This window comes from Salvia miltiorrhiza, unplaced genomic scaffold, assembly GCF_028751815.1.
Source record: "Salvia miltiorrhiza cultivar Shanhuang (shh) unplaced genomic scaffold, IMPLAD_Smil_shh fragScaff_scaffold_60_2, whole genome shotgun sequence".
Taxonomy (NCBI): domain Eukaryota; kingdom Viridiplantae; phylum Streptophyta; class Magnoliopsida; order Lamiales; family Lamiaceae; genus Salvia; species Salvia miltiorrhiza.
In genome coordinates this window covers 236,442-264,397 of record NW_026651473.1, presented here as the reverse complement: position 1 = coordinate 264,397, position 27,956 = coordinate 236,442, and the positions used below count along the sequence as shown (strand labels likewise).

The following is a 27,956-nucleotide window of genomic DNA, read 5'->3' as shown; positions in this document are numbered from 1 at the left end:
TTAAGTGCTTATTTTCTCTTGTTATCAGAATTAAATATACAATACTATGTAATATGAATACTATATACAATATTTTGCAAAACTCAGATACAGTAAACGCAGAGCAAGAAAGAGCCCAATTTTTACTTGAAGCAGACAGTATTCAGACCACTTGCTACAACCAGATATATTTATATAGAAAAAAAGGAAACCCAATTTAGCTCTCATTCAATCAAGGTCGAAAAATTCTCATGGTTTTTGATACTTGGAGGCGGCAGAATGGGCACCTTGAAACTGCAGAGGAGCATGTCCTACACAGTACATGACCACAAGGAATCAACGAAACATCGACTTCGTTGTTTAAACACACCCGGCACGACCATGCTGCTTTTGCTGTATCTGCTTCTTTGGTGGCCATGTCTGACTTCTCCTGCACAAATAATGCCAAATACAACCGTTACTTATATGCACCTAAGTTACCAAAAACCGAGTGCCATGAAACTAGAATGTTTTATAACAACACAGATCTCTCAATAAGTAGAAGATCTGTGAGAAAGGAAACCAATAACCCCATCAAACAATTCATCTCTGCAGCTTGTCAAACAAAATACAGATAGACACTGGTTGATGTCCACGTGACTATAAAACCCGCATAAGGAAACTTACTAATCTAATTAAATACAATCATAATATTACAGGTGGTAAATGACAACACATGCACATATACGAATCTGAAATTACTGTAGAGGAGAATCAGACACCATACAGAAAAAAAGGCTCCAGCGGATTGCTAAATATAATACTGCTACTAATTTATGGCTCCCTAAGCAGGTAAGGATTTAATAATTCCACTGTAGTCCAAGAAATATGACTAAGGAATATATTAAGGAGTTTTCAGTTTTCCTTCAATCATGCATGCCATGTTGCAGAGATTATGGAAAAGATAAAAACCTGTTCAAGCAGTAATGCAGCCTGAGATTCTTTAAGTTGTTCTTGTAGTGTTAACGATGTCTGTAATAGTGTCTGCTTTTCCACATCTAGACTAATGCCAGCTGATGAAAGCATCTCATGCACAGCTTGGACAAATTCGGCTGCTGATACTCGACCATGCTGAAGGTCTTGCACAGGCTGTGGCTGCCAGTGATGAACATGATAAATAAATAATATATAAGCAGAGCACCAAATCTGAAGTTAAATTATAGAAGATACAGAAGAAGACATGAACTATGCAAATAAAAGTATAATGATTTCATAGTAATGTAAGAAACAAAAAGACAATGCATTTGAACAAGATGCATCACTGGAATGTCACGACTGCTTCTCGTAGCACATTCATCATGTCTGGGGAACAACATTTAATAGTTATTAAGCAACTGCGTCTCTCCTGACAGGATTATTCATAGACACACTGCCTTTTATTTCAGTATGTATGTATGTCTCATCTTAACTTCATTTTTTATGCTTGAGTAATAATACCTGAGAGGGGCTTGACTTGACCCCAGAACTTTGTGGCTTTGTGTTCTCATAAACCACTTTATCTCCCTCCTGTAAGATAGCTGATGAATCTTCACCACTATAAGAAATATTCTTAAAAGAGAATATGTTCGAAGAGAGAACGGATTCAGTCATCCCTGGTGAAATTTCCAGCATAAATCTGTAAAGTGCTTGTCCTGCTGATGGCTTGACATTCTCTGGTACCCTGCCATACTTCAATCTTTCTCCATTTGAGGATCTCCAAGCCACTATCTCTCCCTTGTAGAAAGGTCTTAGAGGATGAAATTGCACCCGAGTAGCATCTTGAGGCAGTATCTCTTTACCAAGAAAAGTCTCAATTCCACCTCCAAACTCTGCACCTCTAGAGTGAAGACAAAGTTTCAGGACATCAAGTACTGCAGTCTCGGAGTTCTCAGGACAAAGAAATAAAGATCCAATTGGTAGTGAAACTGGTGAGTCCAGAATGTGACTTATCACTGCAGAAATTACATCTGTAATGCTTATATAAATTGGTGGTGTAGCAACCAAGACACGTCTTTTCAACTGATCTATGAAGTAAAGGGCCCTATGTTGTGATGTTTCTTCCCACTCCGGAAGAACAGAATTCTTAGAAACAAGGGTAATGTTCACGGATTTCGGAAGCAATAAGAAACCAGTGTATAAGCATTTGACAAACTTCAATCTTTCTGCAATAGATACCAATGCTTTTTGGATCGTCTCAAGGTTTGGTCTACCGTATCCGGGATTGGTACTAACTAAGGTAGTTAGTACTCTCCACACTGCCACCTGGAATGATTCACTCAGTAATTTATGTCTGATGGAAGCAAGTGAAACAGAGCCGATACACTCCAAATCGCATAAATCGTCACCATTGTCCAGTTCCTACAGGGGATGAACATAAGATATTGTAAGGTGGGAGAAATACCTTCTGAATAAACAAAGGTTTAACTGAAAAAGCTTCAAGCAATTGAGTACCTCTTTCACAACATCTGACAGCCTTTTGATACCTAGGGCCTTAGACACCCTCTCTGGAAGATCTTGGTGAACAAATCTGATTCTGGAAGTGTCAATATGTTTAACATAATGGGAACCACGAGAATCAATATAAACACAAGATTTTGCATGGACAAGCCTGCATCCGTCATCAGGAACAATTGCTTCAGAATCCCAGTTGGAGATGCCTAGGCTGCTCTTCTCATCGCAAATGAAATGTAAAATTTCAAGTGCAGCACGTAATTCATTTGGATTCAGACGCTGATAACCACAAACTGTTTGAAGATCTGACAGAAGATTCCTTGCAGAAGCAACAGACAGTGAGTCTTGCAGGCCCAAATCCCGGAGAATCTTCACATAAGGGAGATATGCTGAAGGGAGCTCAAATGCAAATGGGGAAAGATTTATAGTCAAACGGGCAAAAAGAGAGCTTGCTTTCACCAGGCGGGTACCATTTGCAGCTGGCAAGAAAGCTACTTGCTGCAGCTTTGCAATATCTATCAATGCAATGACAATCAAAATTGATTAAAATACTATCAATGAAGTACATAACAGCTCACAAAAATCAGATATTCTCCACATACGAATAGAGGCATTTTCTTGGCAAATCATGAAATTCTTTTGACATAATAGAACCAGTTAGCATCACTGTATATATAATAATAACAATAATCAATTAAAAACAAATAAAGGAAACTGAAAACATACAGAAAAAAAAAATAGTTAGCATGACTGAGCATCAAGGCTCCTACAAACTAGTGCAATTACACTACATTTGTTCTGTTGGCATCACTTACCTGGCAATCATGCTCCTAGAGCTAAAGTGATAAAACTATATCCATATTTTCTAGGTGTCAAATAGTTATCTTGAAGACTTGAACAAAATATTCAACTAAGTATAAGCAATTAGGAAACAAAGACAATGATCAGGGCCTTAAAAAACTTATTCCAAGGAAAAAAATAGACCTAACTGGATCATTGATTCTAGGCAACACTAGTTCATTTTTCGAACTCTTAACTGTAGCTAAATCTGTAACACAGTTTCCACCTTGCATGAAAGTACTATGTCAGCCCCTAGGCATAGATGCTAGGAAGGTTTCAGACATTCACAATACAGCCATAGAACGTCATAAGACACAAATTAGGTTTCATACACAAATCCTAGAAAAACGCATTCACAACACATTCTAGTAATTGTACTTTACCCAGAACATAGTTTCACTTTAGATTACATATCTAGAAGAACTAAAGTCAGTAAACAAATTATCTGATAATCAAACTCATTTTAAATGTCCTGTTTCTTTTTGGCACGGTTATTTAGGAACATGTTAATTAGATTATTAAGTAGTGTAGTGTAGAGTTGAAAAGGTGATGTGGGCCCCAAAATCTCTCATTTTTTGAGACTAATTTTTTTCATAAAGGGAAATAGGACATTTGATGTGGGATAGCCCAAAAAGGAAAACAAGACACTTGAACAGGGACGGAGGGAGTAGTTTTTTCATACAACCATAACAAGTTAACATCTCATTTAAAGGGTAGATAAGGTCTTCTCGAATGCACGAAACGCAAGAAATTATTGAAATATCTGTATACTAACTCTATGTTTATGAACATTTTGAAATAAAAGAAAGCACCGAAATGAAACTTTATGGAAGTTAATCTCTGAGATAGGCCCAAAGTAAAGCTGAACAAGGTCATTCAAAGCTAAATCGGTTCAATTAGGAAAAACCGAGATTACACTATATAACACATGCGCACAGAGACAAAGACACATCCTGAAAAAGACTAGTACTGGCATGCACATATTCGTGGATGGCGTATGAAGTTACCTGAAGAAGAAAGGGAGCTCCAAAACTTGTCCAGATACCTCAACACCTCAAGTGCAGCTTCATCAACTGTCTTTATACCTGATATAGCAGGCCAATGAGCAAGGGTGTCCTCACCACCGTTTCTTCCGATAATCTGCAGAATTTGGTTAGAAATGCTGATGAAAGTTACCAGCTCAAATCACTTTTATGATATAAGCATACCTGAAGGTGCCTAAGTACACATGAAAAGGCTGGAGGACTCGACAGTTGTAGTGGTCCCCAAGCATACTCAGGTGGTACAACACTCTGTATTGAAAGAATTGGAGCACAACTCCAAGCAAGAGGCCAATCCTTCATCAGTATGGCTTCAGAGTAGGATGAAAGCACTCTATTCCCACTTCTTTTGCCACCTATGTTGGGGAATCCTTTTTCAGCTGGAATACAAGCAATTTTTCCAAGGAGATTGCAGAAGTTATTTCCATAAAGAACAGCAAAATTAGAGAAAATTGTTTTGACCAAAGTTTCAGCCAACACCCAAATCTCAAAAGATACTTCATTCTTGGGATTCCAAACACTTAGTTCATCGGGAACCTTTATATCTTTCATACATTCAACTCCAAGATACTCCACTCTCTTTGCACACTCAAGAATAACATCTGCCTCAATAGAAGTTCGGAGACCCACTTTCCGCAAAATCTGAAGCCATCCATCGGAAATGAACCGCTCTCCTGGGAATTTCTTCCTCACCCCAGAAAATACAGATGTCAATAAAGCATCGCCAGGGTCAAATAGATCTGGGGGTTTACAGAGATTTTCAGACTGTTCATCAGCTGTTTTGACAAATTTAGAGTCTTTAAGAACCTCAATTACAGATGAATCCAATTGAAGATCTTTCCAGTTTGTGTACAAATATATCATGATATCCTCCTGCTCAAGCCGAGGTTTATGTTCAAATCCAGGCAATCCAAATTTCACAAGAATCTGCTTATCATCGAATTCGGGGATTCCAAGTGCTTGAAGTAAAGAACTTTCAGTAGAATCGGCATACTTAGAGAGGCACCTATCTTCAGATGGTTTGAGAAATGTTTTTGAAGAGATCATGCAAAGATCCTCATTTTCCAATTGGGTATATGTCCCACGAACTGTTCTATAGATGGGAAGATTACGTAGCACTTCGAGTTCTTCCCTTCCATAATTAGAACTACCAGAGGAGAAATCAGTAGAAATTAAACTGAAGAGCTGATCTCGTTCAGATGCTGAAAAAGATGTAAGTCGAGGAAAATATCCAGCTCGTTTAGCTGCTACAAGTTTGGATGCTATAGTTCGCCCTAATGACTGCCCTTCTAATGGCAAACATTTTGATGAGGTAGCACAATCCAGGTAATTAACATCAAAAATGGGAATATTGTATTGATTAAGCAGCGAAAACAACCAAGGGTACTTCTCGTCTATAATTTTATATGACAATAAATATTCTTGTATTTCATGAGAATCAGAAGAATATTCAGATTGACCAGCTTCAGGTTGATCTACTTCAGGAGTAGTATTAGAAATCGCCAAATCCCTACATCGGGGAGGAACAAATACAAGATGACGTTCTCTCACACGACACAAGATTGGGCGGCCAAGAAAAGCAGGAATAATGGGCCAATCAGAAAAAAGAGAGATGTCTTCGGATGAGCTATGGAAGATTTTCCAGAAAAGTCTAATCCACTCTGGAGAAGGACCTGCTTCACAAGCAGAACTTGCTGATTTTTCCCATGAAAACCAGGGTGCATTTTTTGAGTCAATCACATGATTTGCCCAGTTTTCATGAAAAACAGATGTCATCTGGCTTGAAAGCAAGCGAAGGGAGAAAGCTTGAAGTTTCAAGAATGATTGAATAGAGCAGTTAGCAAAAATATTTTTCAGCACTGGTCTCTCCACCACTTCTGCATGAATAAACTTCCCAGCTAAAGAAGTAACCAGAGACTGTTCCTCCTTATTTCCAATATAAACTTCAGTAAACCCCAATTTGATAAGACTGTTTTTTGCAGTTGGACAAGGTAGGCCTTTGATTTCAGAAGATATCTGGAAAAGCCGCTGGTCCTCACTTGTACTGAAGCCATAGGGCCCATACATAGTATGTCCTGTCAAAGGGTGCCTGTAAGATGAAGAATCTCCTCCCCTGCCTATATCTTCAACAACACCACGGCCAAAATCAAATAGAGCCTTCCCTAAGCTTGTCACCATTTCAATTGGGTCTCCTCCAGAACCAACTGAAGTGGCAGGGGAAACCACATGATGCCTACGTCGACTGGTTCCTGGCAAAGCAATTGAATGACTGTCTTCTTTCTGGCTTACAGAACCAAAATCAGGATTATTCAACTCCCTTGGTGCGGGCAGTTCATTGGACTGGGATGGCTCCACAAGTTGGATATCAGATAAGCAGTACTCAAGCACATCTATATAGGTATCAATCGACCAACTGCCAATAGATGGTGATGAAGCCCGAAGAAGGTTCCGGACCATCGTAGGTTTGATTTCTCTTACGGAAAAACCCACTGCCTGGATTTCACTCACCAGCTCCCACGGGACTGAAAAAACGGGATAATGTTCCTTGACAAAAGCACAAACAGTGGCAGGAAGCAAATTCTCACCCACTCCGTTTCCAGGTTGTGAGAGAAACATACCATCTGCTGCCTTCACCAAACTTCCAGAATATAGCTGCCAAACAGGAAGTTCAACAAGGCGAGAATACAATGGCCTAATTACTTGTTCAATTAGATGCTCCCAGTCTGCCTCAAGAGGCTTCGGAGTTGCATCTTGACCATCTAAATGTTGCTTGCGCAGGGTGCTCTGGCATGACCTAGGCCAGAATGAATACATTTCATCCCTGTAAGATCTCAAACTCAAACTCACAGCGTGACCTAAATTTGTTTCAAGAATAGATGCCAGAGGGTCTCTCCGTAACTTTTGCATCTCAACTATCAACTTGATATAAGAGTCACGAACGCAAGACATCAGCTCTATGTTCCAAGCTTCAATCAACTGACTTCCAGCATCAGATTGAACCCCGAATTCACCTTTACTCATTTGGGATATGAGAAGATACCGACCCCGATTATGGCGCACAAGAAAGGATCCCACCACTGTTACTGGCATATTTATAATGCTTGATAGAGGAAGAGGGGACATGATGGCATTTGATGCATGGTCGTCAATAGGATGGCCATTTCGTGATATATGAGCTGCAACCCCAGCCACAGGTGTGAGGTTGTATGCAAGATACCTCCTGCATATACAAAATATCATCAGTTTAATAGCACAAATATAGTGTAAGAAAGCTGTGATGTCAGCAGAAAATCGATGCATTTAAAACACCAACCAGCTCATAGTACTTGTAAAGTCTATCCAACCAAAATAAAGCTTACAAAATGCATATTCATGGTCCAGATTTACATAAATGTATTAGCAGTATTTGAATTCCTAAGTTTTTACCACCTATGTATTTGTGCTAACTTCAACAATCTGTTATGAGCGAACCTTGTTTAAATCAAAAGATGGCAGTTTACAACCATTTACTAATTAAGACTGCAATTGGTATCCTCGTCCCAAAAAAATATTAAGACATTTACTTCAGAAATCATTTACTAATACATGAAAGTACAGAATCATACATTTATTAGACTTGCAACAGATGTCTTGAAGAGAATGACCTAATTATATGTCAAAAGGAGTAAAAATATGACAATACACACACAGTAGGCAACAAGACAGGTAGTGACCTTATGGAAGTTCTATGAACCTTTCATCAAAAATCTTTTATTCCTTTTAAGAGTAAATGAAGCATTGCAAACAAATAAGCCATCTCAAAAAACTATAAAGACAACCCTAACTAGAATAGAAGTCCAATATCTAACTGATAAAAAAATTGTTTAAACGCTTTAAGATTTTAAAACCACATATCCTAAGCTTATGCCTAACTAAAACCCTCTCAAAGAATCCTTCCCATTCCTCAAAGTTTCTTTTATTCAATTCAGGCTAACTAGGGCGACACATAACTGGGTAATGACCAAAGATAGTACATTACCCCCTTTTGCTAATAAGGTCCATTGCATACCAGCTTGTCAAAACTCTAAACCATAAATTGAGGTTAGAGGATCATAAAAGACATGATCCAGATTCTCTTACTGATTAGTACGAAGAAAGAACCAATACTAGGGAAAAAAATGTATGAATGGTATCTTAGTAGCTCATCACAAGGTGAGCAGGTTGCATAACACCAACAATCATGAAAACAGTGAACCTTCCTAGGACCCAATAATTTTTGAAGAGATAAAATAGACGAAGGAAGAGAAAAATTATTAGTGAAAGAAAGGTTTATAGGGAGAATTTTCCATCTAACATCCACCTCATTTTCAACAAGTTAACATTATCCAAATGCCGAAACAGAGTATAAAAGCATCTGAGAGTTTCCAATATTTTTAAAGAAGTGAAAATGCCAATAAGAAAGTAATTTTGAGACACCATAGGGTCATGATTCCGAGAACTGTTCTATGGAGAAGGAAACACCACAGCAAGTTAATAAAAAGATGTTAGAGATCAACATGGTCAGGATAGATATGTTGAGGTAAATGAGAAACTCTGCACCAGAGAAAAGGACAAGAGTAGTAAATGATTTTAAAAGGTGCCCTCTCGCTTCATAGGTGAAACATATATTTCTAGCCATATCAGATTGTCACTACCATCCTCTGCTTCTTCGTACACCCATCAAGAAACAACATTCATGAATCATGCCACCAAAGTAGTAATACAGATGGAACACAGATGCTTCGGTATGCATGTTTTGCAGAATTAGGATTATTTATGCTTTTCATCTCTTGACATACCTATCAAGTGCCATATTTCTTGTTTGACCAGAACCCATGCTGAGCACAACGAGCCATCGATCAACATATCTAGTCCCGCCCTGATTCAAGTTTAAATCCAGAACTTGCAACTTAATTGCAGCAGTAGAGCTTCCAAATATACTTGAGAGTTGGAATTTCTTCCACTTCTTTTCTGAAAATGGATTTCTAGCGACAGCAGACAAAGGACTAATATCAATAGAATAATCAAGGCATGGTTGTGGGCTTCCATCCTTCCATGTTGACAAGGATACCTGCACAGTAATAACTTATTTTCAGAATTCATAAGACATCTAACAATCATTATTTCACCACTACATAACTTACCTTATAAGTCCTGTAGCAAACTTTAATTCAACTTAACAATGACTTTTTCACTGCAACAAAGTTCCTTCGTTGCACTTTTGAATTTGTAAATAAGAGGGAAGATACCCTATTTTATCCCGTTTGACATTTGTTCAACAATGTATGGTTTTTAATTTTTGCCAAATTGGTACACATCATTTCAACATTTTTTTATGACATTAATAATATAATGAAGTCCAAAATCGTTTAAGGAGAATACTAGCATAACACAAGGAACTAGATAACCACTTATAGATGCTTCTTGAAACAAATCATAGAAAAGATTACATTATTTTACACAGCTAACAATTTTATATCAAAATCGTTTACTCCATGGTGAAAATCGTAACCAAATCTTGATTGGATGAATATCAGATGGTTTAAACTATATTCATTTGCTTAAGCTAGTATTTTATATCTTAAGACTATCATGTTGAAGTCTTTCTATCTTAATTTGATGAATATTGGCAGACTTATTTTCTATGGCTAGTCTTTCATATTTTAGAACGCACCCCTTATATTTCCTTACTATATTTATCTTCAACGACAGGTCAGGTCAAAACTGGAATTACCTGCAAAATTGACTTCAAATATAGAATTGGTTTAGAAGCATGCTCCATGAACTTGTCAAATATCCATGTCAAGCGAGATTCGACTCCATCTTCCATGCATTTAGATGAAAGAGGCAGGCGTATAATAGTGGAATCAGCTGCTGACCATGACATATTTTCATAAATCATCATTGGACTGAACTGGTCACGAAATCGCTCTGTCAAATTTGTACCTATATAAGGAAGGGAATATCAGTTTACTCTCTGTTTAACAGCTCAGAAGGCAGATATACAACAATAAGACCCAGAAAACTTGTCTACCATAATTTACAACAAAGTGCAATAAGAATGCAATAAAAATCTATTAACTCTTCAATATTCAATATTTAAGCAAGTTCAAAATTAAAGAATAGTTACACTTAAGCATCCAAAATACTATGCAACAGTGTGATCCCTACCCATAATCTAGGTAACCAGATACCCCAACTCTGTTGCATCAAACGGCTATCTGATGTAACCAAAGAAGTGGGAGGGATTGAGGACCTTAGTACTTTAAGCCATATTTAAAAGGACTGAATCAATAGCGTTTACCAAGTGATGCGAAAAAGTGAGGTCAAGGGTTCAAATCCACCACATCCCTCCCAACTGAGAGGGGGAAAAAAATTTGAAAAAAGGAAAGAAACATGTCTTACCTTTTCTAAAATGAAAATGAAACTATATATTTTTGCTCGCTTTCCATGGTGGCTTTAAGAAGGTACTAAGTATATAAGAAAGTCAAGGGCCAGCTGGATGAAAAATTGATAAACCAAACAGAAATATCAAGGTTGGAATCTGCCCAAGCGCCAAGTGCCGATCAGGAAAGGTTTGTTCCTGCCCAATCCTGAGTACTCAACTAATAGGTAAACCCTGATCCTAACACTCACATAATTAAAGCACGACTCAGAAACTAGCCCTGGGATAACAGCTCGGCACATTCCTTCACAATCCCTATCTAATTAGATAAGGTAACAGAAATTAGATAACTACTGAAACTAGATATAGAGATCCATGCAGTCATCTCTAACAATTCCATCACCGTTCAAAACAGCCTTATCATCAGGTTGTACGACAACAGTTCTTGCAGTTGGCTGCCCAAGGTTTGAGAGCTAGGTCATGATAGCAGTAAGTTGCAACTGCAGGTTAATCATCACACCCCACAATTGAGTCACAGTATCCTGAAACTCGACAACCGCCTTCTCTATCTGCTCTATACGTTGCACCCGAGTCATCATCAATGAGAAGGCAAGTCGGACCAATTGATAGAGTTAAGGTGAAATTAACAGGAATGAACTGGAATTAATAAGAAAACACCTCAAAAACACGAGGTTCGCAGGCTATGCCTGCCTCAGCCAAAATGCTGTCCTAAACTCAAAAAATTTCTGATGCCCTAAATGACTAAATAACAAAAGGAGCTAGGGCTACGGAAACAAAAGCTTCCATCCCTTCATTCCAGTAACCAGGGCTTCGGAAACAAAATCCCGGTCCATCCCTTTATTCTGACCCTAAATAACTCAATCAATAAAGGAAATGAAAGATAACTAAAACATACGTATATATATATATATATATATATATATATATATATATATCAGGAATGGTAACAAAGGAAAATGAATGTTAGATGAGGACCATGAGGTAGGTGAGATGTGGCTGGTACAAATGGTTTGTTGGGACTAGTGGGAAGCATAGCGGCACAGAGGTGGCTGACAGTCAAAGATGTGTGTGTGTGTGTAAACTGAGAAAAAAAAATGAATAGTCTGACATGGTAGAGGAAAATACAAATCACAAATATAAGAACATTAAAGAAAATACTTAACCGGATTTCAGTCTGCCCCAAAATAAATTTCTAAAAGTCTCACCCAAACCGTAAAACCGAATAAGAATTTGGTTAAACCCAATTCACCAAACCGTACCCAAATAACAAACACCCTATTTATCAATCCAGTGGAAAATGGAATTTAATAGAAGAACATTTAACACGCTAGGCAGCAGCGTATTGCTTTTTACTTTTCCAAAATTAGAGTATCTACTGGACTTCTCACATAGGGGAACTTGGCAACTAAGCAAACCATAAACGTGCATGAGCTCACAACTAACGTCTATACCTCTCAGGGGAAAAACTTTGGCAGAAGGTGAGTGTGTTGTAGATGTTGCAATTACTACACCCTGAGGATCAAAAATATACAAGAAGCCATCAGATATCACTGATGGCAGATCACTGATGGAGAAAGAGCTAAGCAATCCCAAGCCATAGTTTATAGTATCACCCCTCAGACTCCATGGTGGAAGAAACTGGAGGCTAGCTACTTCATCTCCACTTAAGCTGGCTCCCTCCAAGATTGCCACCAATGCAGGTCCTTGAAATTCAGCTGCATAGGTTCAAAATCAGTCACATGCATCGACACAAGTTGAGAGAAATATATAGTAAGAAAATTCTAAGAGTTGGGTAGAATTTTAAAATCCAGTTTGCTGATAGATAATTGCTTACCGCACACTCAAGTAATATACTGCATTCAATTATACTTATTAATTATTGATATAGCTAGGTCAAAGTACAAATCCATAACTGATTACCAAGGTTATGCTGCAACAGAGACTGACGTGGATGTTCCCTCTTGTCAAAGATAAGGTGAAGCTTTTTGGCTTTGCAGCAATCAGCCAACTCAAGCAAATCAAAAAGAAGAAATTCATGGTTGCCATGTGATTCCAGTAGCTCAAGTATCTTGCTATATGCCATGCAAGGAAAATCTTTAGTCAATTCTTTACTGACTAAAGAAAGAGACCGAAGTGATTGAATGCCCAATCTGTTGGCAAGATCAAAGCTGATGGAGGAATGAACAAAACGTTTACCAACAAGAGAATTGGTTTCCATCCATGGTGCATCATTATACACGAGATCTGCTGCACGCATGAGCACTCCAGTAGAATCTGGAACCAGAATCTTACTGGGATTTTCTAGTCCAGACCCTTCCACATAGTTATCTGCAATAGTTTCGAGGACGCATTGGACAAAATTCAACTGATCACTTGACAGGGTGCCACCTTTTACATCATTTTGCAACCGTTTCAAAACACTAATATAATCTGTAACATCAAAATTATGTCTAACTCCCAATGCTAAGAGCAAATCCTGGAATATTGACAGCTCAGATGGTACCACATAAATGTAGGGACTAAATTTCACAGGTGAATCAAATGCGAGCACATCTGGCGCCACAAAGTCATCTCCAATCCAAACCCATTTAACACCAGCCAAGGACGATTGAAGGAGTGCCAGCTCACCAGACTTAATATAATTTTGCAGCTGTGAATAAATCAAGGGTATTTGCTTTCTCAGTTCTGCATCATGATTCAGCCTGAGCTCATCATAGCTGTTAGATAACCCCACTAACTGGGCAGACAAGATATCCACAGGCAGGGTATCCAACCAACCAAGCTTGTGCTGTAGGTATTTAGGACATTCACCATCCAATATATGCAACTTCAAGGATACCAACCACATATGTGATTTGGGCCTGGTAGTAGCTGGTGCTGCTATCGTCTGGACTGAGGCTAACCAGGGAAGAACCTCGATTGGCGGATTAGAATATACTGGACACCAGCTGATACACCGCAGAGCTAACCAAAAATCTTCCCCACACGTATCACTAACCAAGTTGTTGACTACTGAATGATCATTCAAAGACTTTGATAAGGATTCCACTGAACCAATAATAGACAAATTATCTTCTTCATCTACAGGGGATGCACTCTCCTGGTATTCTGTAGTATCAGCAGAATGCTCACTCTCTTCTGAATACGACAGCTTCAATGACAGTGAATTTAAACAAGAAAGCAGCCTCCTTGCAAGTATTAATGCTTGAGAGTCCCTTGATTCGTACAACATGGAGACTGACCTGGCACAATCAAGCAATCCAGCTGTACCCAAGGTTTTCTTAAGCCCAAGAGTGACCAAAATTTCCAGGATTTCAGGGTGAGAGAAATTCTCGGAGGGGAAGAAAGCTCCTTTATGGAGAAACAAGTTTAATTCATTAACACGAGGATCATAAAGCCTGTGATAAGAGTGTGTTAGAATCATTATGTACAGTGATGGATCAAAAATTTGGGAGCACAATACTATAATCTGCAAACAACAATAACACATCCCATTCTTCTGCCTTCTATGACCTAGTTCACTATTTGACGAAATGCAAAAGGTGTCCTTCAGTTCTAGAACACCATCTGTAAAATAAAATCAAAACCTATATAAAAAGCCAGTATTCATTCTCTTCCATCAAAAAAAAGGAAGTTCAATCACTTGTCTTTACCTAAAGCAGCCATTTTCAGAAACAAGAGAATCTGTATTTTCTGTATTGCTACTAATATACCCTTCGGCTTCTTTCACAACATTCTAATTACACATTACACGTGAACTCCTTAGAAACTTATTATTGCTTGCTATTAAGGTACCTCATTTAACATAAAAACTACAAACCGTTTGGACTTAACATTTAAAGTATCTGCACAACTTGTAAAGTATCTGCTCTTCTTGGACTTGGGTTCAAATTCCAAAGGGAACACAATCACAGCGCATTTACAGGATCGCGATAGTGGAGTTACTTTAAATGTTAAGTGCAAAGTTCGTAGTTTTTACGTTACATGAGGTTTTTACTATAACCCAAACAAAAATATATACATTTATAGATATAGAAAGGATCTATTAGAATCAACAAGTAGTGTGAGAATTGAGAATTCGTTTGAACAATTGCAAGCATTTTGGTCTGAGGTTCGAATCCTGGAGGTGGCGAGATTTTCAACATATTAAATAGATACATCTGTTTGTTCATCAGTTATTTGGTTTATGCGTAAAATTTATTGATTTTGTTCATTATTCTCATTTCTCACGAAAATCAAATTCTCAATAGAAACTATACAATATAATATATAGGAAAAGGTTCCATTGAGAAACACAAATACGTTGAGAAGTGAGAAGCAATCTAAATAGGTGTGAACAAGTAGTACATTTTGATGAACATGGCAATTAATTTTTATGAACGCGCTTTTGGTCTGGGGTTCGATCCCTGGCGGTGGCGTGTTTTTTAACAAATTAAATAGATTCATATGTTCATCAGTTATATTGGTATGTTCAAAGAATTTATTGATATGTACATTAATTTCATTTCTTACGAAAATCAACTTCTCAATAGAACCTAACCCATAATATATATATATATATATATATATATATATATATATATATATATATATATATATATATAGGGTTAAGTTCTATGGAGAAATTAAATATTTTGCGAAATTTAGAATCGTTGATCAGATTGAATACACTCTAGGATAAGCAAGCTAGATAAGCAACAAAGAAAAAGATGTTACTCTACACATTATACGCAATCGGTCAATCTTTCTACATATCTTCCACTTAGATCCGATACTAAACTAGCCTCAAATGATTGCAATCTGCAAACTGTATATGGAAACAAAACATAGTACAAAATACACACACAGAAACTTGCAGTAATATCTTCTTCTGCTTGACTGTATTTTATTTAATATGTTGAAAATCTCGTCACTCCAGGGTTCATACCCAAACCAAAATGTTTGTTCATCAAAATTATTGACTTGTTCATTAAAATTATTGATCTATTCAATGTTTCGTAAATTCACAAAATATATATAGAAAGGAACAAATTCTGAATAAGTATAGATTGAAGGATCAATCAATATAAATAATCGAGATTTCTTCTCAATTCCCTTAATATTTGTATTTCTCTACGGATTTTTTCCCAATATAGGGATGGGATCATGTAGATTCCACTCCCCTCATAGTATATAGGTCCAAATCTGGACCACACAATGTGGCTACGTGGCTTACTAGGAACGTGACACGTGGCAAATGCTTTCCAAGTATATATATATATATATATATATATATACACCGAATTTTCATTTTTTTTCGCGGCCATTGTCAAAATTATGCATATAATTAAACACAAATATACATAAAGGAAAACATAAATATGCATAGCGATATTCAACTATATGATATATCCATAACTATGTATAACTATGGCAGCGGCGAGAGGCAGCAGAGGGGTCGCAGAGTTATACTTTCCCATGCATATGCATATTTGTATTTATGTTTATGTATATTTGTATTCAATTATATGTATAATTTTGACGGTGTCGGTGACCGTGGGAAGAAAACAAATTAAAAAAAAAAAAAAACTTTTTTTGCTTTTTAATTTCCAAAAATTTGATTCCTATGTTACCCTTATGTGCATTTTACCTTGGAAGGCATCTTTCACGTGTCACACTCCTACTGCACGACATACACACATTGTGAGATATATTTTGGAGGGTTAATTCTCTCTAAATCCTTAAACTATAGTCATTTTCCGTTTTTTCCCTCAATCTTTGAACTTCCCACAAAAAACCCCCAACTTTCAATTTTTCCTAATTTTCCCATGACGGGTTTTCCGGCCAAATTCAATCACACGTGGAATCGGAATTAAGTGACGTGGACACGCCGGATTGTTAATAAAACGACGTAGTATATATTATACATAAACGACGTCGTTTCGTGCTTGTTATTCTTCAATTTGTCGCCGTTCTGCCACGTTCACCACCTTCTTCTTAAAGTCCGATCGTCGCCGCTCATCTCCTCCGAAAAATCGGCAGGCTACCGCCTTCATCCCTGTCTGTTACAGATCCGATCTGAGAACCCTTCTCTCTGACCCACGTTTTTAGAGTTGCAACTAGAGTTTTGCCCCCTCTTCGCGGCGCCTAGGGTTTGTGCAGTAAATAGCAGCGTCGCCCTGACCTGCCTCCTCCGGTGAGCCTCTGTCTCCCAGTCACGCCGCCTAACGCCCCGAGCCTCTTCAAATTTGATATCTGAGTGGAGGAGAGAGGGAGGAGGGGGGCGAAGTGGGTTTTCAATCGGCACTGGGAATCGAGTGGAGGAGAGAGGGAGGGGGAGGGAGGAGGAAGTGGCGACGGTGGGGGATGGGGGAAGGGGGAGAGTCAACGGAGGTCCCAGAAAACGTCGGCCCTCAAGCAGGCGCCGCCTGAGCTCGCTCGATGCCTCTGAAATTCCGGCAGAGTTGACGCCGCTCTTCGGCTTGTGCCATTTCCTGGAAACCGCCGTCCCCAGAATCTGGGCGGTTGTGGCGGTGAGAGAGAGGGGGGGAGCCAGACGGGGGGAGAGGGGGAAGGGGGATGGGGGAAGAGAGAAAGAGAGTGACGTGGGAGGGGGAGAGTGACATGTGAGGGTGTGATTTGCCACGTATAGGGTGATTTGGCATGAATAACGCCACATAGGAAAATTCCGACTTCGGATTTGGCCGGAAAACCCGTCATGGGAAAATTAGGAAAAATTGAAAGTTGGGGGTTTTTTGTGGGAAGTTCAAAGATTGAGGGAAAAAACGGAAAATGACTATAGTTTAAGGATTTAGAGAGAATTAACCCTATTTTGGATCTATATACTATTACAAGGAGGTGGATCTACATGATCCACTCCCTATCTATATATATCGTATAGACCTCATGAAGTTGTCCTACAGCAATAGTAGTACTTTCACATTAATTATAGATGATGATCATTTGTTAACACATAATATCTGCAAGCGTAAGGGGTTAATGCCTAAGGCCAAAGGTCTTGGGTTCGAGCTCCCTGTGGCGCGGCCTTTTAATTTCTTTATTTAATATTGTAAATTTATCAAAAAAAAAATATGTGCAAGCATTAAATTGAGTCAGCTCAGTGACAGTCAGGCAGAAATATAGACCTTCTAATCACTACCCAAGCATTTAAATAAACCTACAATTAGTAGTACATTAGGAAACACACCTGAATGGCTCTCTCCAGGTTCCTTCAGATGACTGAACAAAAGGAATAGCAGAGAATGCTTCTTTGCAAGTGTTATCCTCCTCGATCAAGAATCTAATATCACGTAAAATACCTAAGAGAAGATCCTTTTGAGAAACAAGCTCTGACATCTGAGGAATTACATAGTCTTGATAGAAACGCAACCTTGATGGTTCTTTAATACCTAAGTATTTCTTCAGGATTATTCTTTCTTTGTCTGAATCAAGTTTCACAAAGTCATCATCTAAAAAGGCATCCCGTGCAAATTCTGGTTTAAGCCATTTAAGAGATTTTAAAGGTACAAGCTTCCTACTCTTGAATGACTCAAACATAGGTATCTCCTTAATAATATTGACATGAGTGTTGTCCATTAAATCATCAGAGAACCATCTTGACTGAAGAATAAAACATTTAATCTCATGCAGTCCCCCATCTGTAGCGTGACTAAAGAGCTGCCCAACATTATTTAGTTTACCAGCGACTGCCATCAGTGCATTTAGAACACCCATTGCTGTTGAATCCTGTACATAAAGTTTCAACTGTGGATGTTCAATTGGTAGATCGCGCCTCAGTATAAGGCATCCTGCTCTCTGCAACAACCCCGATATGTTTTCACTCCACCCACCATCTCTGATCACATTAGAATTTTCAACAAGCTTCATGAGACGACTATGTTCAACTGGCAAAATTGGCCAGTTAGAAAACAAAGAAAGATCTTCACAAGATGATCTCAAATAGCTCCACAGTAACCTTACCCATTCCAAAGTGGGATGGGTTTGATGACCAGGGACCCAAGACACCTCCTTAACATTATGCCATTCTGCAGGAATTAGCCTAGGAAGAATATTTTCAAGGAGTTGACAGGTCAGAAAAGAGAGATTAAAATCTTCGGTTTCAGCAAGCAAACATAACTTATCATAAAGATAATCGGAAATTGTGCAGTCTACCAGTTGATGTGGGATGGAATCCTTCAGAAGATTGTATCCATCTCCCCTGTTTAGATAAATTTGTTCTGCCAACCCTCTTCTGTCTAGTTTTGTAAAAGCACCACTTGAAAGTGGTATCAATGGTAACCCACAGAAACTTTTTGAGACAACTGGACTTCTAAGATCGAGAAGGCAGTATTCAAGAGTTAAGATCATTGAACTTTTATCGTTGAATTCACGTGTCCTCCGGATTAGAAGTGTTCTCAGTAACTGAGGATTCAGGAAATGCAGCAAGGGGCAAATTTCCATAAATTTGTTAACTATTTCCTTTGGAGCATCAGCCACAGGCAAACCTGCATCAGACAATGCTTCTGTAAGTTCCTGTGATTTTTCAAAATTGTGATCAGGAAAAATTGCTTGCTTGGGTGAAATCCATTGCCCTCCTCGGGCCTTTGTGTACAACACGCGAAGACCATTTTCAGAGACAAACTGGTAGAGCTTCTGTACTAGTGAGGTCCAAGGTTCAAAGCCCCCGGTTTTGGGCCAAAAAGAAAAGAACGAATCACTTGGGCCAAACTCCAGCGCGACTGTCTCAAGAAGATGACCATAAGCAGGGGCAGCAACTTCTTCAAGGAGGTACATGTTCCAGTCTGCACGGATCTTCCCATCCCCTGCCATGTCATCACCAAACCATATATCCCTCCGATTTGAAGACAACTCAAAATAAGCATTTATGTGAACTGGAAGACCAGTGGTAATTGGAAGAGGTAAAAAGCAAAAAGCACGGCCATCAAAATTAGAAGTGCCTTGCATAGAAGTTTGAAGGCTCTGCAGAATGTCACCAGTATCAGGAAAAGATGCATCTGAAACTTCCTCACTACCGTCATTTCTTTTTTCAACCTCAACAAAATTGACAGGTGTTGCTATACAAACCCAGGGGACAAACTTGCACAATTTCTTGTTGAAGGTAGCAAATCTACCCTTCCTGTGAAAACTACCCAAGGATTCACTAGTTAACCACAAGCATGACCTACAACCTGAAAGGTTCTTCTCGGACACCAAAAGCTTCCGAGATCTCCATGGAATGTCCGTTTTGATGGATTTGCTTAACTTGTTAAAAAACTGATCCATAGACAATCTATCTCGTTGGTTCTCATACATAGAGTTAAATATCTGATGAAATGGACCCTTTTCAATATCAGGCTCATTAACACAATCTTTGCGAACACAATGCAGTAATTGCATTTCACTATCAGGCCCTTCTTTAACAAAAACAGATATAGTCTTCACATTGCGCAGAAAGAGCAGAGTAGCAGTAACAACCTCTGCAAAGGAAGAAAAGAGTGATAGGACATCAGAAGGTGTATAGACCTCTTTTTTTATTTGGCTTCTAGAGGCAGCATTAGCTGTCCTGAGAGCAAAACGGAAAAGAGTTCCAGGAAATGGATGCTGCAGATCACATCCAAAGTGTAGAAATGGAGAAAACTGATCAGGAAACTGCTCCAAGATTTTTCTGCCAGCAAATTTAATCCGGAGACCCGGGTGACTTGGAGATATTCCAGGCAAATTGCAGGCATGAGGGTCAAACATGACAATATTTTCTCCAGAAACAAAAGTTGGGATATCAGTGAAGTGATAAACGCAATTAAAACCAAGACCAAATCTTCCAATTGCAAATGGCTTTTCTAGTTTACTCTCTTGGCCTATCCGGGAAACAGCATAAAGGTCTTGTGAGGTAAAAACAGAGTCATTGAAACAATACAGAGCTGGACCTTGCCAATCTCCCATTTCAGGCGAAAGAAGAGATGATGACCCATAATGAGATTTATCCAATAAAAAGGTCACATTTGAGGCTCCTGCATCTTCAGCATTTTGTACCAACTCAAAGAGAACTGCAGGCCCATCAGCATACATTTCCAGTATATGTCTAAGTCTGGTTGTCAATGCTTCATGCTGCCCAAATGCTTCAGCAGCTCCAGATAAACTCAAATTCATCGAGTCAGCACTCTCTGCAAGCAAAATCCTTCGAAATGATCTTACCCCAAGCTTTTCAGCAATATCATGAGAAATGTTACCGTGGACAAATTTATGAACAGCTTGTTTAGCACCCAAAGACATAGCCGCACTACCAAGTAATTTGTCAGAGCTTTCAGACTCAAGCAACCAGGGAGCATCATTGTAGACTAAATTTGTGGCATTGACAAGTCTGCCTGATACATCTGGAAGGTATATATTAGTTTGATCTTCACAGAAGTGAGCTTCAGCAAGGTGCTGAGCAATAAAAGTCGCAGCAGTAATTTCCTGAGAATCCAAAGGAGTTGCTCCCTTCTTAGAGGCCATTCTATTTAATATATTTGCATAATCAAAAGGCCGCAAATATTCTTGAATGCCCAGATCAAGAAATAAGTCACTGAAGGCGGCCAAATCAATAGGTATGACACGAATATAGGGGGCCAAATGAAGAGGACCATTGAGGACAACCTCATTCGAGGTGGCAAATCCATCTCCGACCCATATCCACCGGCAACCTTCTAGAATGGCCTTTACAATGTCAATTTCATCTGAACCAAGCAGGCGCATCAAGAGAGAATATATTTTTGGCATTGCCAGAGCCAATTCCTGCCGGAGAACGGGATCAGAGACCATCTCGTTATTTTTCCCAAGCTCAAGCAGCTGAGCAGCAATTATACTTCCTCCTGGAGGGTTAGACCAACCAAGTTGATAGGATAATGCTGATGAGGAGCATTCTCCGTCTAATATCCGCATACTTGCAGAAACAAGCCACAAGTCTGTGTATAGTCTTACAAGCTTTGGAGGCGCCACCAAAGATGAAACCGTTGGCCACGGTAACGACTTGTATGGAGGAGAGATAACAACTGGGCACCATGAAATCAACCTGAGCTCATTCCAGAACTTTTCCATGTCTGATTTCAGATGACGGGATTTAAATACATTCGAAGCTCTTACAAAAATTCTACTCACTGTTCTTTGCTCATCCTCTGGTGTATCAGGTAGCCACTTTAATGCATTGACCTCTAGATATGAAAGAAGTATCTTTCCTCTTGAATGGGCTTTTTCTTGATTTTCATGCATCAAGCGCTCCACGTGACGAGCACTTTGTATGACTGCGGCATAGGAAGCAGTTGTCTTAAGACCCAATCCTTGTAACATGTCTAAGACACCTGATTCCTCAAAAATCCCAAAAGGAAAACTATCAGAATCTTCTAATAAAGCATACAATTCCTCATTTCTTGGATCATACAGTGTGGCAGGACTTTTCAGGGAGCCACTTACAGTTGGCACAAATTCCAAATTTCTCAAATATTCTCTGAACAATGTATCCTCCATACACAAATGTGGTAGCTCCTGAAGAACTGAAAGCATGATGTTGTTGCGAAGATCGCTTTCCAACTGGTCTATCCTATTAAAAACATTTGTCATATAAAACAGTGTCTTCTTCATCCTTTCAATACCATAATATCTCCTTAGCAAATCTTCCTCAGTGCTTGAGAAATGAAAGAGAAACTCTCCAGAAAACAAGCACTCTGGACAGTCATTTGGGGGCAAGAATTTATTAGGGTTCACTAAATCAGCATACTTGAAATTTTCAGCAGATTCTCCATCATACACTCTATAAATAGGAAGCCACTTGCCATTCTGTATATGAGAATCATCCATTTGCTTTCCAACAAACCATGCAGGATTCAGAAGAAACTGACGGAGCTCATCTTTTTCATCTCCTTCCAGACACTGAAGAAGCTGAGTAATACTGTCATTAGAAGACACATCATATATTGCATCCAGAACACCTGCAGCATCTGCATTGTGCACATATTTCATCAGATCAGGATGTCCAATGCAATAACTGTTGTTCAGTATTTTGCATCCGATCTTAACAAGGATATTTTGTAATTTCTCAGACAAATTTTCCACATTCAGCAATTTATTTTGACTCGAAGGGCTATACAGATGCCCAGTAACCGATGGTATTATAGGCCAATCTCCAAAAACAGATAACTCTACACATTGTTCACAAAGGTAACGCCACAAAAGCAAAAACCAAGACAAACTAGGATGAGAAGAACTGGAATTTGGACTCCAGAGAACCTGAGTCTTATTTTTCCATTCTGCCGGTACCAGTTCAGCATATAATTGAATGAACTCATTTACGGTAAAAACAACTAGGTTTGCCCCTGAGACATTTGCTATAGATGTAAGTCTGCCGTGCAACTTTGTGGGAATACTCCTATCAATAATTCTATCAGAAACTTGTTGAAGAAGCATATATTCCAGCTCATTGCAAATAAAATACGTAATGCCTTCCAAGGATCTGGACAATGATCCAAAATCACCATTAGCCAATGGAAGCAAAGGCAGGCCAGATGCATGAATACCAACATCAGTATCAATCAAGTCCTCAAGACAATACTCCAACAGCACAAGTTTCTCGAGTCTGCCAATTACATTTAAATATTTGTACTCTCTCAAATACAGACGTACAGAATCAGGAGTAACAACTTTTTTATCCCGGACAGATTTGCAACTTAAAATCATCTCAAACAGATCACTAGGCAAAGAAACAATAGGCATCCCAAGCTGGACAAGAACATCACAAATTTCCTTAGTTCCGGAAGTTTCCATGTCATGAAAAAATGCTTCCTTTGGTAAAACCCACTTTCCACCTTCAACATCTGAATATAAGACAGGTGAGTCCCAAATACTTCTATAGATATGCTCAACTAACAAAGTCCATGGCTCTTCAAATGACCCAACAGGCCACAAAGAATAATAATCTTTTGTTGAACCGAGGAGTTCTCGTGCACTAAGCAGCATCGTACCAAAACTAGGTGCTACAACATCTTCCAACAGAAGCCTGTTCCAAATAGAACGAATTTTACCAGATCTGTCCATGTCATCACCATACCAAATTCCGCGTCGATTCGAAGAAACCTCAAAATATCCATTAATTTGAACTCGAAAACCAGTTTTTACAGGCAGTGGAAGAAAACAGAACGCCCGCCCAACTTTGAGAACATCATCCTGTCAAAATTAACATGAAAAATATATTTCCTTAGGACACAGAAATGTCTAAAAAGTTAGTTGATTTTTCAATCCTTGTGCATTATGATTCCTCAAATCTAGTCCATTTATTTGATAGTGAACAATAGTGTAGGATGGTTCTTATTTCTCCAAAGGGATGATTCTCACTAGATCTCATCCCTATACTTATATATGTATATATAATGTGAGAATTGGAATCATCACAAGCCAAAATTAATCTCAGAGTTAGAATGAAAATGCACAACATACATCGCCACTCGACCCCCTTCAGGTACCAACCCACAAAGAATAGTTTGCAAACTGAACCACAAAACAAAAGAACAATCTATCTCTTATAATTTTGTACATAACTGAACATTTTAAACTCTTCACAGTTCAGAGAGCGACATAGATAAAATCGGTAACAGCCAAGGGTTAATTTTTTACCAACCAAAAAAGTCAGGATATGAAGCAAACTCTATCGCTTACAAGTATAATTACTAACAGCTGAGTGCTTTCAGTATATGCATAAGTAGACATGTATGAGCGGCTATAAAAAGTGTACATTATAAGGTTAACATAATTAGTGTACGAAAACAGAAAGGCTGAAAAGAAGCATAATGTCAACCAAGGCCTACAGAGTGTGGAGAAATTACATTGAGTGAATCATCTGATATACATGCTGCCACTGATGCCCAAGGCAACAGATGCATATCATAATCCTTTGCTGCCTTTGCTGCAAAAGTACCAATTCTACTTGATGATGAGGCCATCATCTGCACTATATAGAACTTATGGGCTCTTGTTCTTGGAACATCTCCAATCACAGCTTCACTCAAGAAATCCAATGAGAAGGCACCCATCTCACGATCAAGAGCATGGTTCAGTTTAGAAAGCCTTTGAAGTGATCGGCGATGCCACAACACATTTTCATTTGCCGAACTGATAGAACAAGAGTACATTTTCCTTGGCTCCTGCATCCCAACATCCCACACATACATTTCTATAGAGAGTACACATTTAAGAAAAAGTAGTAAAAGGGTTCCTTCCTCATAAAGCTGAACAAACATGGAAGATACATCTTCTTCGGAGTAGGCTTGCTTTGAGAGCTTACTATTTGCACCCTGGTCTGCATCCCTCAAAGGAAAACGAAATAAAGTTCCATGGAAAGGGCTTCTCATGTCACAACCAAAAGCACAATATGGTAAAAACTGATCTGTATACAGTGAGATGGCCGAGGAACTAACGTACTCTATTCTCTTCCCAGGATTAGCAGCAGAGACATTGGGAAGATAAACACCTTGAGGGTCAAAAAGAACAACGTGTTTGCCGCTCACAAAAGAAGGCAAGTCAGTTAAATGGTATACCGAGTTGAAGCCCACCCTAGAAAAAGAATAAAAATTATAGAGAAAGTAAATCCCAAAGAACACCACAAAAGCCAATAAGTTTTTGGTAATGCTCAGAACATCGACACCCTCACCAAATTATGTACTCCCTCCGTCCGCCAAGATTATGTAAAAATTACTATATTTGGCGTCCGCCAAGATTATGTCACTTTCCTTTTATGGCAATGGTCCCACCATCTTCTTTAATATTTTATCCTTACTAACACTCTTTATTTACAAAAAACCCACTCAAAACTCAATCTCAACCACACATCTCATAAAGTGGTGGGACCCTTTCTCCACTACATCAAAATCATCACCAATTTTATTAAATCCCGTGCCCAAGCAATTTTACATAATTTTGGCGGACGGAGGGAGTATATCATAATGCTTATGGAAATGGAGACACTATAATATCACAGTCTAATATGATGAAATAAAAAACCATAAATGCCAATTCATGACCTGCATATGTTATCAACAAGTGTCACCATATGTCACCAGTTAACATTTTCCTTTAAATCTCAAGATATATGATGCAGAAACAGATAAAGTATCAGAAGAGACCTACAACCTCACGGTGCCAAGCAAAAACAAATTACTAAGTTGTATTAATAATGAAGAAGTGGTCCTGGCAACCTTTTACAGTATAAAGGTCAAATGTCATCTTTCAGAAAATCTATCCTGTTTTAAGTTGGGTTAATTTGTTTTAAATCCACAAACTTTACATAATTTTTGGTCTTTCCCCAAACAAATAAAAATATGTTCTAAATACACAAACTTTCACACTTTTTGGAATTTCCCACGAAAGTCAATTCTGATAAAATTAAATCTGTCGTAGAGTCGGATTTCGTTGTTGTGCAATATCTTAAAGGTTTAATTTGGTAAAATTTATTTCACAATAATTAAAATATCCAAGTTTTATAGTATATAACATCATATATATCTTCTACGTTGGCAAAATTCAGCCTCACATCAGATTCAATTTTATCTGAATTGAGTTTTATGGGAAATTCGAAAAATTATGAAAGTTCATGTATTTAGAACAAACTTTTATTTATTTTGGGAAAAACCAAAAATGGTGTAAAGTTTATGGATTTAAAACAAATTAACCTTTCAAGTTTGATCTCTCTAGATTCATCCAAGAAGGAAATGGAATTTGATCAGTGACATGCTGAGGATAATATAGGAGGATGTAGCTCCACAGATTACATTTTAAGAATAGGCCAGGCGTTATAGCATTGTACATAGTTTTAAGACCTACCAACCATTTCATATAAAACATGTCATATCCTAGGTAAATATAATCTATGATGCAAGAATTATACCAATGTGAAACAAGTTGCTGAATCAATTTTCTGTAAGAGTGGATTTGTAATTGTAAGGTTGTGATAGCAAGGCTCTATTGGGGAAATCGTGGTGGCATTTCAAGAAGACAATAATTCTGGTGTAGACTGTAGAGTTATGAAAAACAAGTATCACTTGCAAGACAACCCACGGGATGCAGGTAATGCTACTACAGCTACTCATCATAGTCCATCGAAATACATATCTAGATTCAATCATTCACAAGTTTCATTAATCAGAGAAGGTCCTTGTCACGACTCACTAGTGGTACAAGTTCAAGCATAGAGGTAACACGGGCAGCATATATGCGATCAACAATCAGCAAAGACCAAATAATGCGCCCCACGCGCACGGAGACGTTAATAGCTTATAAAATAAAGCAAAAACGAGGCAATGATTACCCAAATCGACCGGTCTTCCAGGCCTTGTCGTGCTTAGTGCTGCCACCAATCCGGGAAATACTAACGAAGTCTTCATTGGTGAAAACGGCGTCGTTGTACGCCAACAGTGCAGGCCCTTGCCACTGCGCGAGGGTGGGGGAGAGTAGGGAGTCGACGCCGTGGGTGCGGCGGTCCAGGCAGAGGCGGACGGTGGTGGCGCCGGCGTCATCAGCGTTCTGAATGAGCTCCTTGAGGACGGTGGTGCCCTCCGGGTAGTTGAGCAGAACCTCTCTGATCCTGCGGGTCAAATCGACCTTCTGCCCGAAGTCTTCCAGAAGGAACGGCTGCGGTTCCATTTCCCGCCGGCGATGGGAGGCCCGAGGTGTCTCTGTCTGTTCGGGTGGATCGATCATTCAACCGCCGATTGGAATTTTCATGGAGCCGCTGACAAAAAACGAGTTGGTTGCAAACAATGGACAGTTTCTACGAGACCAAGGAATTTTTCTAGGCGGAGTGACGACGTCACAGTTTGCAGTAGGCAAAAAAGAGTGTTTATATTTTATTAGTATATATAAAAATCGCTCAAATATTTGGGGCACACTCGTGTTGCTCTCGAATAGCCCATGTTTAAGCCCAATATAAGATGTGTAACTAGATTAATTAGGGTGCGTTCTCTTTTTATTTACATGTAAAATTATCATGAGAAAATGATAGAAATAAAAAAATAGAAAAATTTTATCATTTTCATTCTTGTTATCTCATGTTCTTTTTCAATTTGGTATAAAGTGGTCGTACGTTAAAAATGAAAAACTTTTTGGTAGATAATTTAGAATGTAATAATAATAAATAGTATGAAAAAATGCAGGGCGAGTGGAGAGAGGTGAGGAAGAGAAGGGTAGGTTATCCCCGTTCCGAGAGCAAC

At 38.7% G+C, this 27,956-nt stretch overlaps 1 protein-coding gene across 1 annotated transcript; it reads right to left on the bottom strand.

The window, feature by feature from the left end:
- On the bottom strand, positions 1–27,650 carry LOC131003030 (uncharacterized). Its single transcript, XM_057929497.1, has 13 exons — positions 27,056–27,650; positions 24,579–25,305; positions 17,939–23,922; positions 12,673–14,150; positions 12,204–12,467; positions 10,081–10,292; positions 9,146–9,417; positions 4,497–7,548; positions 4,296–4,428; positions 2,449–2,963; positions 1,456–2,355; positions 931–1,113; positions 1–409 (listed from the first exon to the last, which is right to left on the bottom strand). The coding sequence occupies exons 1-13, from the start codon at positions 27,445–27,447 to the stop codon at positions 212–214; spliced, it is 14,310 nt and encodes a 4,769-aa protein (XP_057785480.1). The 5' UTR covers positions 27,448–27,650; the 3' UTR covers positions 1–211.
- Positions 27,651–27,956: the final 306 nt, after the last annotated feature.

Excerpts from the sequence above, each read along its gene's own strand:
- LOC131003030 (XM_057929497.1), bottom strand. The coding sequence starts at position 27,447 with ATGATCGATCCACCCGAACAGACAGAGACACCTCGGGCCTCCCATCGC. Across the intron at positions 25,306-27,055 it reads TGGAAGACCGGTCGATTTGG|GGTGGGCTTCAACTCGGTAT; the intron begins GTAATCATTGCC and ends TTCTTTTTCTAG. Across the intron at positions 2,356-2,448 it reads TGTCAGATGTTGTGAAAGAG|GAACTGGACAATGGTGACGA; the intron begins GTACTCAATTGC and ends CATCCCCTGTAG.